At 40.2% G+C, this 17,038-nt stretch overlaps 1 protein-coding gene across 25 annotated transcripts in view; it reads right to left on the minus strand.

The window, feature by feature from the left end:
- LOC125457523 (disks large homolog 1-like) overlaps nucleotides 1–17,038 on the minus strand; it is a 406,012-nt gene that overhangs the window by 198,251 nt on the left and 190,723 nt on the right. For 2 of the 25 annotated variants that reach the window (XM_059651159.1, XM_048541851.2), the window contains exon 1: nucleotides 3,873–4,154. The exons of 18 other annotated variants lie outside the window; for them this stretch is intronic. In XM_059651159.1, coding sequence (XP_059507142.1) covers nucleotides 3,873–4,115 — 243 coding nt within the window. In that variant the 5' untranslated portion in view covers nucleotides 4,116–4,154. Of the gene's footprint in view, nucleotides 1–3,872; nucleotides 4,155–15,827; nucleotides 15,975–17,038 lie in introns of those variants that run through there. 5 more of the 25 variants (XM_059651162.1, XM_048541850.2, XM_059651161.1 and 2 more) reach the window with 4 other exon arrangements.

Consider the following 17,038-nt stretch of genomic DNA (forward strand, 5'->3'; position numbering starts at 1 on the left):
CGGGTCCCAAAGCTTGTGAGACAAGGTGTAGAGCTGGATGAATACTGCAGGCCAAGCAGCGTCAGAGGAGCAGGAAAGCTGATGTTTTGGGTCAGCTTGTATTTTGATGTTGGACTATAACCTGGTGCTGTGTGATTTCTGACCATATCCAAGGATGTATCTTACAGGCAACATCAGGCTATTGCTTGAATGGTCTATGAAAGAGGTCTCCTAATTTTGACATTAGCCCCAGATGTTATTAAGGAGGACTTTGCATGGTCAACAGGTCTGTTTTTTACATTGTCATTTGCAGTGCCTAGATCGATGCCACGTTGTCCATTTGGTTACTTGTGATTTATTTCTTCGTTGAGACTTCATAGCAATTGATACAACAGACTGGCTTGTTTGGCCATTTCAGACAGCATTTGAGGATCAACCACATTGCAGTGAGTCTGCAGTGACATGTTCACTAGACGAGGTGACGATGGCAGATTTCATTCCCTTAAGGACATTAGTGAACCAGATGGATTTTTCCAACAAATGGTTTCACGTAATTTCTTCATTCCTAATTTTTTTTATTGAATTCAAATTCCACCATCTTCCATGACAGGCTTTAAACCCAGGTCCCCAGAATATGAGTACTGTTTCTGGATTAATTGTCTAGTAATAATATCACTACTTCATCGCCTCCCCAAAATACATCAAAAAAAACTGCAGCCCATGTTTTTATCACTGCCCATTCCCAACAGAGTTGAATCCTTGCAGCATGATGGAATCTAAAAGACGTGATTACAAACATAATTCACACCCTGGGCAGCGACATTCAGCACCTAGTTTTGGCCTTAGTAAGTAAGTACAACTGAGTGCACATCCCCCGCAGAGGTTCAAAAAAATAAATAAAATGTACTTTCAAACACCTGCTTGGTAATCAGATAGAGCAGCATGCTACATCAAGCTCCACAATGAAACTGGTACCTTGAACCTCTCTCCTTCGTCACAATCCCCTCAGGCATCTTGCCCCATCCCACCCACTAGGCATTTACCTGACTACCAGGGACCAATTCTTACCGATTACGCCTGCAGCCTCCTGCTTAGCCTGCCTGGCAGTCAAGAGATCAGTTAAAACACGCTGTGGGGTTTTAAAGTAACCCGAGACTCTCAGTGACATTCACAACAGTATCAGTGGTGTATGCGTGGGGTCAATCAAGACCCTTTTTATTTCTCCATTCGATTCACTTCCCAAATGATCACTGCCTTTGCCTGTCTTTCTCCTTCATAAAGTGCTGCTGTTTTGACCCTTATGCTCCCAAAGTTACAAAACAATGCAACAGCTTAAAAATTACTGCTCCTAGAATTCAAGGAAATCAGTTCCAACATTGAAAATACCTCAAAAAAAAAAAGAGCAGCTCTTACAGTCGCAATTTTTTCCCATCCTCCATCTTGGATTACAACATTTAAAAGGCATCTGGATGGGTACATGAATAGGAAGGGTTGAGGGGTATGGGCCGAATCCTGGTAAATGGGACTAGAGATTTATCTAAGATATGTGGTTGGCATGGACGAGTTGAACCGAAGGGTCTGTTTCCATGCTGTACATCTCTATGACTCTATTAATAGATCTGCAATCTGTATCCCATCATAAGTTGTTACTTCCTGCCTCATGAATCTGCACCCTTTATACTGCAGGCTAGCTTTAAAAAATATATACAAAGACATTACTGCACTCGCGCCATGTAGCCAGAATGTGGACATGATAATAAGAGAACAAACTTTCTTTTTCTGAACTGCACATTGGCAGACATTACACACTGATAACGAGTACCACTTCAAATACGCAATGTTCATGATCCTTCCAAAGGACAAATGAGACTGCGCTCCTTTTGTTCAAAATTTTATCATCTGCACATCCAATAATTCAGTGAATCATAGGGTGGATTACATGGCCAGCTTTACTCCAGTGCTAATTAGTAACAATTTGCCTTTAAACATCACCTTTAACGTGAGAAAACATAACCACACACTTCACAGGACCTTAAAGAAAAATCAGAGACACCCACACACTTCAACTGAAAGTGTCAAACTTGTACCTTTAAGGCAATGAAAACTGTGTTGGAACTTTGCCACTACCGCACCCATCTAGAACTACACCGAGATCATTTCAGCTGACCTTTCTTATGTCGGTGTACAGCATGTAGTATTATTGAATGTCAAAGTCTGGAAGGAAGGAGTAAACCTCACCGACCAGCCTGCTCAGTTTTGTATCAACAAACGGAAACTTACAAAAACATCAAAAGTCAACTTTTATCTCAACAGAACTTGATACAGACAGGCACGTGATCTACAAAAACAGATTTAGGTTTAACCACATGTAAAATGTTGAAAATTCAGTCCAAGTTTAACTGTTAAAATATGTAACTTAGCATGTAACTTGATGGCAGGAACTCACTGATATTACAGGATTCAAGTGTATTTCTTTCAACATTTGGAGCACACTTGATTGCCAATTGAAATATCATCAATGTATTTTGATACCTGACCAACAACTGTGCAAACTCATTTTACAACGTACAGAGATTCAGGAAGACTTAACGCTATCACAATTTATAGTAGCTATGAAGTAACTTCCATTTTGCACCAATACCGAATAGCAGTGCAAATCAGGAGACAAGCCCTGTATTAAACCTGCAGCAAATCAAAGTAATCTGAAAATTCTGTGATTTGATACTATACATGTTACTCTGTATGATAAGCCTGGTTTTGAAAGCATGTAAGGGGTCTGCTAGATCCCATGGAATGCTTGACATTATTTAAGTACCTTTAAGCCAAGGATTCTCTATTCGTCACTCTACGCACCTATACTTCAAATTTGAGACAGCTCTAATACAGCCATGGGCAGAGCTAAGAAGTGTGAACGTGGCTCTGCCCGGTTGAAACCCAAACTGCAGCTGATGGTATCAAAGTGTAGTGGAATTACTTTTTTTTTAAAGACAGAATTATAATCACACCCTGTGCATTTAACTTAAAACTTATCTCAGGAGGCCCTACAACTTAAATTATTTATAACTCATTTTGCAAAGAAAAAGGAACTGTCAGCCAAACGGCTGCTGTTATTGTGCTAGCTGTCATCTCTAGCTCTCTCACATTGCTAAAAGGATATTATGTACATGCTTGCGTTGTTCAGAAATTTTTGAGAGCGCACAAAGGAGCAAAACAGCAGTCAGGTATCTATATAATATTACCAATATGATACATGATGTTATTACAATCTAGCTACAACTTTAATCACCACTTGTATTGTGAATGCATGGTAACCAAATATGAAAATTATAGGAACACTGATAACACAATTATATAGTGCATTAAGCAGCACATTCAAAATTTAATACATTCTCTGTTGAAAAGCAAGCACTGTCAACTGAAATCCAATCTGAAGCCACAATGGCCATTTACTTCAGCACCATTCGATTGAACAGTTCAACACATCGGCAATGATGGACATTGTTTTGGAAGGTCAGACAACAGAAGCAACAGTTCAGGCTATTTCAAATCATTTCAAAGCTGACTTTACCACAAAAAATAAATAGGAATTGGAACACCACTACCTTTCCTTTCATAGGAAAGCGCTCACGTGCCTGTGTGCACATCGTCAAAGAAGTTAAAGGCCAAGATGAATTATACCAAATCAGGTTACTGGGGTTATAATATATTTGCTACCAATGCAGAAAGCAAAAATGAAAACTAGATTCAAATCGTTGCTTTCTACACTTTCAAATTATCCATTGAGAATTGAAGAATTTCCTAACTTCATTTTACTGTAACACTTCAAAGTAACGCACCTTTGCTTATCTAACTTGAAACATGGACGTGAACTTTTTCAGTTAGCATCATGTTACCTGAATACAACCGCCACTTGTGGAAAAACAGTCAATAAAATAGTGTCTACGAGTAAAAAACTCCAGCACAGTCCTCCAGCGAGAAGTTTCGACTTCATTCTCTCGCGTGTTCAGCTCATCAGCCGAACTCCGTTTTGCGCACTGCTTCAATCTCTGCCCAGCAGAATTCAGTCCCGCACTGGCATTGCTTCTGTTGGGACGAGAGTACAAAAGCGATGTGTTGTTGCCGAAGATGTAATTCATCTCTGCAGGTGGTTGCCGGGCAGAGTCTATCACTACCAGCTGCCGAATGGAGCACGTAGAAGCAACTGCAGGCAGGATTACATCAGCATCACAAAGTACAGCAGGCAGAACCCGGCTACCTGCAGCAGTTAAAAACGTTCTCTGGAAGTTCCTTAGGGCTGGGGAATACAGACGAGTTTAAAACTACTGACGGCACAGGCTCTTTGAAAATCACAGTGCAGAGGGCCCTAATTAATGTCGCTTTGCTTTCTCTTTTCCATCAACTGTTTCTACAGAAAGCTACAGAAGAATTAAAGCCTGTTGTTCCCTGTGGGTTTTAACTATTTTGAAAGGCAGATGCAAATCAATTAACAGGTACGAATTGCACTGGACTGAACTTGGAACTGCCTATTCTTTGATAGAGGCAAGGGGGAGGGAGAGGGTGGTTGGCAGTGAGTTGAAAGAGAATGGGCTGAAGACATTTGTTTTCAATCCTTACACCAGCACTCAGGAAAAATAAAAAATCAATCATTCTGTGGTATCCACGCCACATATTCTATAACTGAGAACCTTGCGCCTCAGTGATATTTACCAAGTTTCATTCAAGTGTTCTAAAGTGTTTCTACCTATAATCTGTTTACAAAATACATAATCCAACACAGTAAGTATCTTCCCCTATGTGCTTTGTACAGTGCTTATGCCTAGATATTGACAATCCTTTCCATTCAAAGTCAACAGGGAATAACCAGCGGAAGCCAGGCATATTAAAGGACTATTTAGACTGTGATATCAACAGCATGAAATGATCCAACTCACTTAAAAATCAACAATGCGGTCAACATTCCCACTTCAGCAGCATGCAAGACTGAATCAATATTTCACCAAAACAAACCATCATGCAGTAAAATTCTCCTTAAAACAGAATGGCTCTGCGGAGATTTAATGGGCTTGGTGAAACACATGAATACAATATGCAAAACCATCAATTTTAGGGCATTTGTACCAAGAGGTCCATTTTCATTTAGTTTTACTTCAAGGAAAAGGCAAAGAAATTACAATGTGTTCAGCAACACTGTAAGAATTCCATTTTCAACTGGACATCTCTGGTCAGTTTAAATAGATAGACAGCCTTAACCTTGAGAAACCAATCCTGTATGATAATATAGCAGCAAACATGAGGGGAGATTTGAGTCAGAACATTGGTCTAGACAGGCAGAAATGGGGAGATAACCCGTTTCCACTTATTCGTAATCTCTGTGGCTCTTGGTTGAGAGCAACCATGTGCATTTTTTGAGAAGAGGCCTTAAAAAATTTGAACGTGTCTATTCTTTAGTCACAACAAATGCATTTTCTAGCAAATTTAAAAAGAAAAATAAATGTTTATTCACGTACCACCAAAACATGGAGGAACAAAATGATGACAACCTTCAGATGCAGTGACATATTTGTACAGAAGAGATCAGTTCTGTTAACATTTGCACTTAAATCGTTAACAGAGTACAAGAAATAAATCAGTCTGTGATCAGTTATCGAAGGTGAAAACATTCCAGGGAAGAAGGCTCACTCTCTCCTTGGCCGTTTGAAGATTACTGAATTTTGGATGTTTCTAAGATGTCACACCAAGATATATCCATGCTTCTGCAGTGAAAAATAGAGCCTTGCAAGTGAAAACAATTTAGATCCTCTGCTGACTGCTCAAGTTGATTGATTGTTTAAAGAGGACTCCTTATGCCCTGTTGGTAACTACCTTTCTGTCCAAAGTAGCCCAAAAATGTCCGCTTCTGGCCAGTCTTTGGAATAATACGTGCCGTTTCCAGCCAGTTTTGATCACGTAGCCACAGAATCAATACTTCCATTATCCAAACTAATGATTCAATATCATAAGCCAGTGACACACAATGGGGACGAATAGTGGCTGTTCACAGCTGTTTGTAATGCTGCTCCTGTGTTAGCTATTAAACTTGCACATACTGGGTATGGTCTTTTTCTGTAAATATCCAGGCAATAGGAGCAATAAATTCACAAATCATCTTCCACCTTGAATATCTTTTCAAGGGAGGATCCTCCTCATGGAAATTTAAATTTTAATGACTTTTCAGAGACGCAAGTTAGCACTCCACTGTAAAGGAAACAGTTTCCTGGCCTGAGATAATGGGAACTGCAGATGCTGGAGAATCCAAGATAACAAAGTGTGGGGCTGGATGAACACAGCAGGCCAAGCAGCATCTTAGGAGTACCAAAGCTGACATTTCGGGCCTAGACACTTCATCCTTTTCTGTTGAAGGGTCCAGGCCTGAAACGTCAGCTTTCGTGCTCCTAAGATGCTGCTTGGCCTGCTGTGTTCATCCAGCCCCGCACTTTGTTATCTTAGTTTCCTGGCCCTTTGGATTCCATCCTGGGTCAAAGTAAATTGTCCATATTTCACATTACTTTTAAAAAGTAAAAAATGCCCATGATCCTTGTACGATCACATGTGCACAAGGTGAGCACAAAAGCACAAGTTACTTTGTTCACTTCTTAACGAAGTTGAGAACCAAATCAGTGTAAAAGCAGTGACGGTCTTGTAATTCTCTACAATTATGATCTATGCATAACAAAAGGAATAATGGAGAAAATATAGAGGCAGATCCCTCATGCACATACCCAGTAGGTGCAACTTTGAGAGAGTGTCAAGCTACCAGGATATTCAAACACAGGGTGTGTAAAGTCATTCAGCTGTTGACAAGATTTAATCATGATACGCAGGCACCTTTATAACTCTGATGTGGAGGTGCCAGTGTTAGACAGGGATGAACAAAGTCAGAAATCACATGACTGCAGGTTATAGTCCTGAAGGAGGACTGAGGCTCCAAAAGCTTGTTTTCAAATAAATTTGTTGGACTGTAACCTGATATCATGTGATTGCTGACTTCTATAACTCGACTACTCTGGCATAATTTTAATGTGGAAATACTATTTTATTAGATCAATTTCCCAGCTCCATAATACTGCCCATCTCCTCACTTGCTTTGTAAAGTCTTGCTAAAACTACAGAAGGTCAGACTACATCCTGAAACCATGAAAACTTTCCTTTATCTAAGAAAAGATATACTAGCACTGGAGGCAGTCCAAAGAGGGCTCACTGATTCCAAGAATGGTGGGTTTTTGTTATGAAAAGACCGAGTAATTTTGGCTTGTGCTCAATGATGTTTAGAAGAATGAGGGGCAACCTTATTGAAACATATAAGCTTCTTCAAGGGCTGGACAGTTTAGATTCGAAGAATTGTTTCTTGAGTGTTCTGGAGCAGAGGGCTTAATTAAAGATCCCTTAGTATAGAGGTGAAGAGGAGCTTTTTTTTCAGGGCAGTAAGTCTATTGAATTCTTTATTACAGAGGGGCTATCTGGGCTGGATCCTTAAGATTATTCCCAGCAAGGGTAGGCAGATCTTAAATCAGTGAAGAAACTAAGGCCATTGGGAAAGGCTGGAAAGTGGAGGTGAGGATTATCAGATCAGCCACGATCTCTCAGAGAGGCAAAGCAGAATCAACGGGTCAAATATCCTGCATCTGGTCCTACAGCTTAATTCAGCAGATGCCCTCAGAAGAAAGTCCTCCTCATCTCTGTACTAAGTGGATCTCTGATGGAAGTGGCCTTCAACATGGAAGGCATTAAGGAACCTTGGTGAATTTTGCAGTGCATCTTGAAGATGGTACACACTGTTGCTCCCAGAGTATCAGTGGTGAAAAGAGTGGATGATTCTACATATGGTGCCAATTAAACTGGTTACTTTGTCCTGGATGCTGTCAAGTTTCTCGCCATCCAGACAAGTGAAGAGTATTCTATTACACTCCTGGTTTGTGCCTTTTACATGTGGACAGGCTCTGGGGAGTCAGGAGATGAGTAATTCACCCCAGTATTCCTAGGCACTGACCTGCTGTTGTGGCCATTGTATCTATATGTCTAGTCCAGTTGAATTTCTGGTCAGCAGAAACCCCAGGATGTTGAGAGTGGGGAATTCAGCGATGACAAAGTCATTGAATGTCAAGGGGTGGGTGTCAAATAGACTCTAATTGGTGATGGTCTCTGTCAGGCATTTGTATGGCGCAAATTTTAGTTGCTTGCCTTTATGTTACTGGGCAGAATTGATTCATCCATTCTGCACTTCTGGCTGAAGATTGTTGCAAATGCTTCAGCCTCATTTTTGGCATTGATACGTGGGTCTCTCCCATCATTGAAGATGAGGATATTTGTGGAGCCACTTCATCCAGTGATCCCACAACTGAATGTGGCAGGACTGTAGAGTTTAGACTGGATTCATTGATAATGGAATCTGCCAGCTCTGTCTCTTGCAGCGTATGCTGTTTGGCATGCAAACAATCCTATTTTGTAGCGTCACCAGGTTGACACATTTTTAGGTATGCCTGGTGCTGCTCCTGATATGACTGCTTGCACTCTTCACTGAGCTACAGCTGATCCCTTGGCTCGGTAACAATGGTACGGTGGTAGGGATACCAGGCCACGAGGTTGCAGGTTATGTTGGAGTATAATTTAGCTGCGGCCTGATTCTGCTGCTGCCGAAGGACATCAAAAATGCTCAGTCTTGAAATGCTCGATGTGTTTGAAGTCTACCTTTTTAGCATGGCAACAGTGTCTAACAAATGGTGAAAGGTGTTATCAATACGAAGATGGGAGGCTCTCTCCACACGGAAATGTGGTGGTCACTTTCACTGATATTGTTGTGGTGACAGATATACCTACAGCAAGCTGACGAGTGAGTGTAGGGTCAAGAATGTTTTCCTCTCATTGGTTCCTTCACCACCTGCCTCAGACCCAGTCCAGCAGATGTCTCTTTTAGCACTGGGTCAGCTTGGTCAGTAGTGCAGCTTTCAAGCCATTCTTGGTTATGGACACTGAAATTTCTCACCCTCAGTACCTCAAAGCAATGCACAGGAGCACTGATTCACAGCCAGCAGTACATAGCAATCAGCAGGAGGTTCTGTTGTCCAGGTTTGATTTGATGAAACTTCATGGCGTCCAGGCTCAATGTTGATGATCCCCAGGGCAACTCCCAAAGTAACTCCATCCCAACTATGCACGTACAATTGTGCTGCCACCTCAGCTGGACCTTTCTTGCCACTGGGACAAGATGGTGATGGTCCTATCTGGGACGTAGTCATACTCACAAAAGCACACTTCACAGACAATGTCAGGCTGTTGTGTGACTGGCTGGGACAGCTCTCCCGACTTGCCACTAGAAATCACTAAGGACGACTTTGCAGGGTTGACAGAAATGCTCTTGCCATTGCTGCTTCTGGTGCATAGGTTATTACCAGGTGGTCTATCCGATTTCATTTCTTTTGGACCTTCTAGCCATCGTACCTTTGAATGTTGCTCAGCCATTTCAGAGGGTAGTTAAAAGCTAACATTGCTCTGGGTCTGAAGTCACATGTAGGCCAGGCTAGGCAACAAAGGCCATTTCTTTCCCAAAACTGCATTCGTGAACCACATTGATTTTTTTTCATTATCATCATTAGATACTTAGCTCCAGTTTTTTGTCATTAAATTCAAATTCCACCATCTGCCACGGCGAGATTCAAATTCAAGTCCCCAGAACGTTAGGTGGCTTCTGGATTAATATAATTTAGTGATAACACCATCAGGCCATCAACTCTCCATTACTTCAAGTCATCCAAAATTCTGCTGTCCAGACCTCAACTCATACAAAGGCCAGTTCATCTGTCACTCTTAGTCACTGATCTGGTCTTATGACAACTCAATTTTAATATTTTCATCCTTGCTTGTAAATCCTTCCATCTTCACAGTCCTTCACCATTCCTCCAAAATAACTGCACATTCTCAGTTTTGGCCTCTTGTCAATTTTAATTGCTCCACCAACAGTTGCTTTGTCTTCTAACAAATATGGACTAAGTTTGAGTTCCTTCCCTAAATCTTCACTTTCTCATACTTCAAGATACATCTTTGGGTGTCCAGTTTCAACGTCTTGGATAGCTTGATTCTAATTCATTTTTTTTAAAAAATCATACCCTTGAGAAGCACCTTTACTATATTAAAGGCGTTATATTAAAAAAAAATTCTTGTTGTAAAGTAATAAATTTCTTCAAAAAATGACATGCTGCAAATTCTACAAAACAATATCGATTACTTTTGCTATTACCTTCACTAAAAAAATCAATTCAGTTCAATTGAAACTACAGGTTGTAAAAGATCCACATTTACAAAAACATTTCAACAGTCTTTTTTTTTAATAAGTAGAAGCAGTGAGAATCAAGCATAGCACTAATTATTTCTGTGTGGATTGTGCAATTTTTCTCCACATTTTTCTAACCTAATCTGAAAACGCAGAGAATGAGCCCAGAGCTTACATCCAGATGATCACAAGACTGGTGTCCAACAGTGACAGAGGTGGTGATTTTAAACTTTCAAAATACAAATGACACATCAAAACAAATACAGCCATCTCAAAATTTAAAATGCCCGTTTGAGACGGATTCAATGCTTAAGTTTTTTTCACCTGGCATTCAATTTGCAAGTATACTACTTGCCAAATTGGAAAGGTCAACAAGATTCCTTTATCACAGGCTTTTCTCCTCCTCCTTAGGTGATCACTCAAGATTAAGTATGTCTTGCTTTCACTTCAGTTCAATGGATTCTGAGGTGGCTAGATAAACACTGATTTGCATATACATTGTCTCAGGTTGGGCACGTAGCATTTGGAAATGAGTAGATGAGTCGTTTGAAGGTTTGTCTGTTCCCTCTGAGCCTTAGCATCTCCTCACACAAAGTTTCTCAGTGTTCAGTCTTGAGCCAAACAAGCCTTCCTCATTTGGTCAGCTAAAAGCTACAGTCAGCCAGGAGGGGATATCAGTGGCTTTTACCAATGTAGTCTGTAACCACCAGGATCCAAACAGATCACCACCATTATGAACTTCACTAGGCTAATTGACTTCACACTGCACACCCTGACATAAAACTAGATTTTAAATGTTCACTTATCCTTTATCACAGTCAAAACCTTCAAACCAAAAGAGACTTTGTTTTTCTTTTTGGAAAATAAAACCTTCATCCATCGGCGGATTTAGACAATACCACTTTGCTTTTAGCGGTGACAATGGAATTGGTGAATCATACCTAATCTGATTATAGTCTCAATATTGGAGCATTTTCCATCAGCCCAGCACAATTTGTCACGATTCATAAACTTAAAGTGGGAATGGTTATAAGGCGTTACAGTTAATACAGAAACGGATTAAAATGTAATTTGTCTGGAAATGACTGCAAAGGTTCAGCATAGAAACTATTAAGAGAAACTTTGGCTGTTATTAATAAAATAAAGCCATCAATATACCAAAATGACTGAAAATTAACCTCTTCTTCTACTGCCAACATTGCACTTTCCACCTACATACTTGAGGTAGCAGGTTGTTTCATAAATTCCAACCATAAACTCATACCTTATGACTGGCACAGTCACCAATGAGTTGCATCATCCATAAACACTGGTATTATACCTCACTCTGGACATCACTCTGATGCAATGGATTGATCTGTTGTACCTGCCCCCGAGACCCTGGTTGAAATCTGGTAGAGTTCAAATAGATTACAATTTTTTTGAAGAAGAGAATGTCCTAAAGGTTAGTCTCATTACAGGCAACCTTTGACTGAGCTGGAACATAACAGCTTCTAATTTGAAGGAAAATAACCAAATATGCAAAAGAAAAGCCAGCAAATGCTGGGATCACTCAGCTGGTCAGGCTGAATCTGTAGGGAGTTAACATTTTTAGGGCTAACAACACTTCAATAGAACAGGAAGAAACTACAGATCAACAGCTTACAAGGAAAAACAGAGCGAGAGAAAATGACCACTTACGCATTTAATCATTTCCTGCTCTCCACCTAATCACTTTACAGATAAATCTGTCTTTGATCTGTTCATCAACAACATCTGCCGGTTCTGCCGGAGACCTGAAACATTACCCTAATTTTCAGCTCATCTGCAGATGCTGCATTATTTTTAAGTGTTCCTAGCATTTACTGTTTAAATGTTTCAATGTTTCAATGTTTGGCATTCATTTGTCAGCCTCAAGTCAAGATACAAATTCCAAATGTAGTATGGCCAAAATTTGACAAAGTGGAAGCAGAGAAGTCAGGTCAGATGAAATGTTTTATATTCTACAATCTGAAGGACTTGACTTAACAACCTTTAACAAAGCACGAAGCTGGCCAAACTGACTGACCGCACAATCCTATTTTTCAATTATTTCTAAGGGGAGTAAGTCCTTTCCCCTGAATAATAATAGAATCCAACCTCATGGCTTTCCTCCTCTTTGCAGGGAGAAAGGGGGTGGTTAGTGAGGTGGTGCTGGGGAAACAGAGGGCAAGAGGGAGAGATCAGAGATTGACACGCCCTCAACTCATTCTCACCCTTTAGCTTTTAGAAGAAGGAGCTCTCCAATCACACGCCATTCAGCCTTCTACAAAGTACAGCAGCAAGTGTTTGACAAAGACTTCCTCAAGTCAACAAAAATTCTAGTCACCAGGTAGTCATCACCACATTGCCATGACATGCAACACAGTCACTGTACAACTCAAATAGCACAAGGGAAATTCCACCAGCACTACCTCTGACATATTCTCCAGATTCAGTGGGAGGGCAATCAAACAAAAGCAGCCAGTTCTACGTGCATTCAGTCAAAATCCCTGGAAAAACCAACTACAGTGGACACGGCGCCCAGTTGCCTGAAAAGTAACTTTCAGCCAGAGATAATGGGAACTGCAGATGCTGGAGAATCCAATATGACAAAGTGTGGAGCTGGATGAACACAGCAAGCTAAGCAGCATCTTAGGAGCACAAAAGCTGACGTTTCGAGCCTAGACTCTGGGTCTAGGCCCGAAGCGTCAGCTTTTGTGCTCCTAAGATGCTGCCTGGCCTGCTGTGTTCATCCAGCTCCACATTTTGTTAACTCTCAGGCAGATCCTGTTTTCTCAACACTCAAATAGCCAATGTTTGAAGGGAAGACGAAGAAAACATGGCAAAAACTTTCCTCAACGCAGCATTGTCATGAATGACTGGAAGAGCTTGTTACCAATATGTTCAACCCTGCAACAACCTATCTGTCAAGCTGATTCCCAATGTCATAATGGTGAGACAGAGCGGCGACTGAGAAGTTGAAAAGAAATAAATCCTGCAACTTGGGCCCTCTACTTCATGAGGTGTCCTTTCCACATACCCAAGGATCCGAGGGTCAAAAATTGCCAAATTCAGTCAGATCTATGACAGGATTTGGTTTTGTATCTACCCTTTATAATTTGATTCACAAGATGATTAACAGGTCACTCATAATTATCACTCTATTCTTTCTACATGCTCATATTATTCATTGACTTATAGCCTTTAACACAGAGTGGCAACTGTTTGGGGAGTCTGTAATTAATCCCACTAATGCCTTCATTTCCTTGCTGTTTTTACCTCCAGCCAAATGGACTCTACATCATCCGAGGTTAGGTCAACTCACACAACAACTGTCCTCATTTTATTTCTTTTCTTGTTAACAGTGCTACCCCACCTTTTCCACCTTGTCTCTTCAGAAGGTCAAATATCCCTCAATGTTAAGTTTCCAGTTTTGATCACCTTGTAACCATGTTTCATTCACCTTGGCTGCACCATCAGTTCACGTTCACTTACCTTATTCCAAATTCAGCATGTATTAAAATTCAAAGCTTTTTAATTTTGTTCTATTATTGAGTCTATTGGTACAGTATGATATTCACATATACTGTCTCTTCCTCTAGTTTTCTGGTGACAATCGACACCTTCACTAACCTGCAATCCTACCTCCCATGTTATAAATTTGAGTGGCCTTTTCTCAAGCTTGACTGTTCTCATTTTCATTCCAGACATCTAAAAATTTGGCTGTGCATCTGAACTGGTTCTCAGATTTAACTATATAATCTGAATTTAGCACTGAAACAGACAAATATGTCATCATCCATCACATGCAAATTTTGATTCAAACCTGGTAATATATATCAGTGGACCTGCAGTTTAATAGGAGAATTTTGGAAAACCTTGGTTTATTCCCTAGGAAGATACTAGATTCGTCTGGCCCTTTGAGCTTACTCTACCATTCACTATGATCATGGCTAGTTATCCAATGCAGTACCTTGTTCCCACTTGCTCCACGTTTCCTTTAGCCCCAATAACTGTATCTAACTTCTTGAAAATGATGCTTTGGTGTCAACTGCTTTCTACAGCAGAAAATTCCACAAATTTGCCCCCCTGTCGATGAGGGCATTTCTCATTTCCATCCTAAATTGTGCCACATCCTTAATCTGCTACTGCTCCTTCTGCACATCATATAAACAGTAACTAGAGTGAAATAGCTACATGCCTCACAACATTATGTCCTATCAGCTTCAGGGGCTGTGCTGTAATTTTTTCATCACTTCACAATGCAAAATAGCCATTTAACTACATACTTACAGTTATGGCACTGCTATTCAAAACCAAGGCTACTCTGTTTAGTGGCTTCTTAAAGCAACACAACTCTTAATCTGAGATTAAAAGTTGATTCCCAATCTTATTACACTTTGTTTGAATTCTGTAAACAAATAAAACTAAGATGTGGGTTTGCATTTCTATATTTATTTCTTGCAAAAAAAATTAATTTGATCTTTCATCAAAACATTCTCTCTTTAAAACAAAAAGCTCATTATTCAATCCAATTTAAAGTTTAACACTTAGAATGGATACTCTGAAATCCAACATGGAAGTGCAAACATTAATGTAATCAAAATACTGAACTTCAACACTACACAAAGTGATTCATTACTTTGTCTTGTGTTCCAGCTTAAATCGCTCGCTTCAAAAAAGCCAAGCAGTCGCTTGATCTTTTTCTATGTGCACGTCCCATTGCAGCACTCATCTCTTCCCACAGTCTGTCAAAAGGCCTGTCAAGAAGCTATTTGCTGTGCATACTGCTGCAACTTATAAAGCTGCATGTTTAATTGGTCCAGATGCAGAAGGCCTTTTGAAGCATATAGCCTGCAAATTACCCCAGAGGCTGGGTTGAACAATGAACTTTTAAAACTAAATAAGTTAAGATTCAAGAGTCTATGTATCAACACAGTGTTACATGTGCATTTAAGACTCTTATGCACAGATACCTACATTCTTCTGGCATTAAAGACTGATAAATTTTGATATGTATTGTGTGTTTTTTTAACTAGAACATATCCAATCTCCTAGCTTGTTCCTTGTATTCAACAACAGGAAGGAAAGGGATCACAGCATGTACTACCTTAGTAACATAATAACCATATGTTTTTAACCTCAATTTCTCGTAATTAATTTGCACTACTCAGTATGTTCCTTAGCATTTCTACAAGCGAGGCTATCTTCTATCGTCCAATCTTCAAACTTCACAGCTAAATTCCGAGGAAGCTTTTGCTTCATGCTCTACAACTTCAGCTGCAGACAAATTGCTAACTGGGATTCTTAAAGAAATGAGAAAATGGACAAACACGACTAAAGAGCATCAATAGCAAAAAAAAAACGAGAAGCTTCTAACGCAAACAGTTTGCGACTTTTGGATTTTAGTACTGTTAATAGACAGACATCATTTTCTTATCTTCCCCAAGACAGAGCACTCATGACAGCAATTCAATGCTTCTCAAATCGGAAGTCTATACGTAACAAGTAGCCAGGCATTTATTGCTCAGTTCAATTATCTTACCGACAAATGAAGATGTTGTTGCCTGGATTTCCGTACATTCTTGATAAACCGACGACCCATCTTTTTGGCATACCATACAGATGCAAACATCCTTTTCTCACAAGGCTACTTTATGCTTCCACCTCTTCAACTGTACTGCTGGATTAGATCTCACTTTATTGCAAAGCATCTGACAAAAAAGCTGGTACTTTAGGAAGATAAAGTAGCTTGTGCTGCGTCACACAGTCATAGGTTATTTTTTTTCGGGGGGAGGGGTGAACAACTCCATGCAATAAATCAGACTCTGTACTTCCACAAAGCAATTATGGCCCACACAGGCAACGCTAAAACCTCATGCCACCTTATATTCCTGATGCTTTTTCTATCTTTAGAAGCACTGAGTCTGAAAGAGCTCGCCTACCGACTGGGCTGACGTTATTACAAACATGTTTAATTTACAATTCTGCTGAATCCAATTTAAAGGCAACAATTAGGATGCGAGGTGGTGGTGGGCCGCAACAAGTCTGGCAGTGCTTTGGCAGTGAATGAAGTTAGATGCCTAGAGGCATTCGTGATTCAGCAAATTTGATACTAATGCTGACTAAATAAATGTGAAGGCTGCTTAGTCACAACGGGTGCCTTATACCAGGCAACCATAGGATGCAAGATCAATTCTGCGAACAGTAAGAACTGAAGGTTCACACTGTCCACCCAGGATTTCCGAACGCCGTTTCAGCGCACCACATGTTAACTTTTCGCCAGGAGATAATCCTCTGTTAAACATCATAAATGACCTAATTTCACCTTTCCATATCCAACAGGTCAACTGATTGAAGTATTTATGTGGAACAATGGGTTTCATAAAACTGAACGTAAATATATGTAGGTCGTACAAGACAACTGAAAATAATGCCTGATTATTTTGGTTGGATCCATGGGTTAAAAAGTAGAAACACTGAAGCTTGTCATTTGCATAAAGTACTAGAGGTTAATGACTAAGAGACAGCCCTAGCATCTGCAGAAACAATTTAGCCAGTGGCTGTCAGCAGCACTTTACCACCAGCATTTGGTGAAGAAAAATAAGATTTCCAGAGCAACTAAATATACCAAATCCATGAATTAAAGAGTCAGGAAATATACAAAAATCATGTTATTTCTTGTTGCAAGGGGTGGGGAAAAGAGAGAGAAAGAGCGAGGCAAGAGGAGCAGGAAAGCTTGGTGCACTGGACAAA

This window comes from Stegostoma tigrinum, chromosome 14 (assembly GCF_030684315.1).
Source record: "Stegostoma tigrinum isolate sSteTig4 chromosome 14, sSteTig4.hap1, whole genome shotgun sequence".
Lineage (NCBI taxonomy): Eukaryota > Metazoa > Chordata > Chondrichthyes > Orectolobiformes > Stegostomatidae > Stegostoma > Stegostoma tigrinum.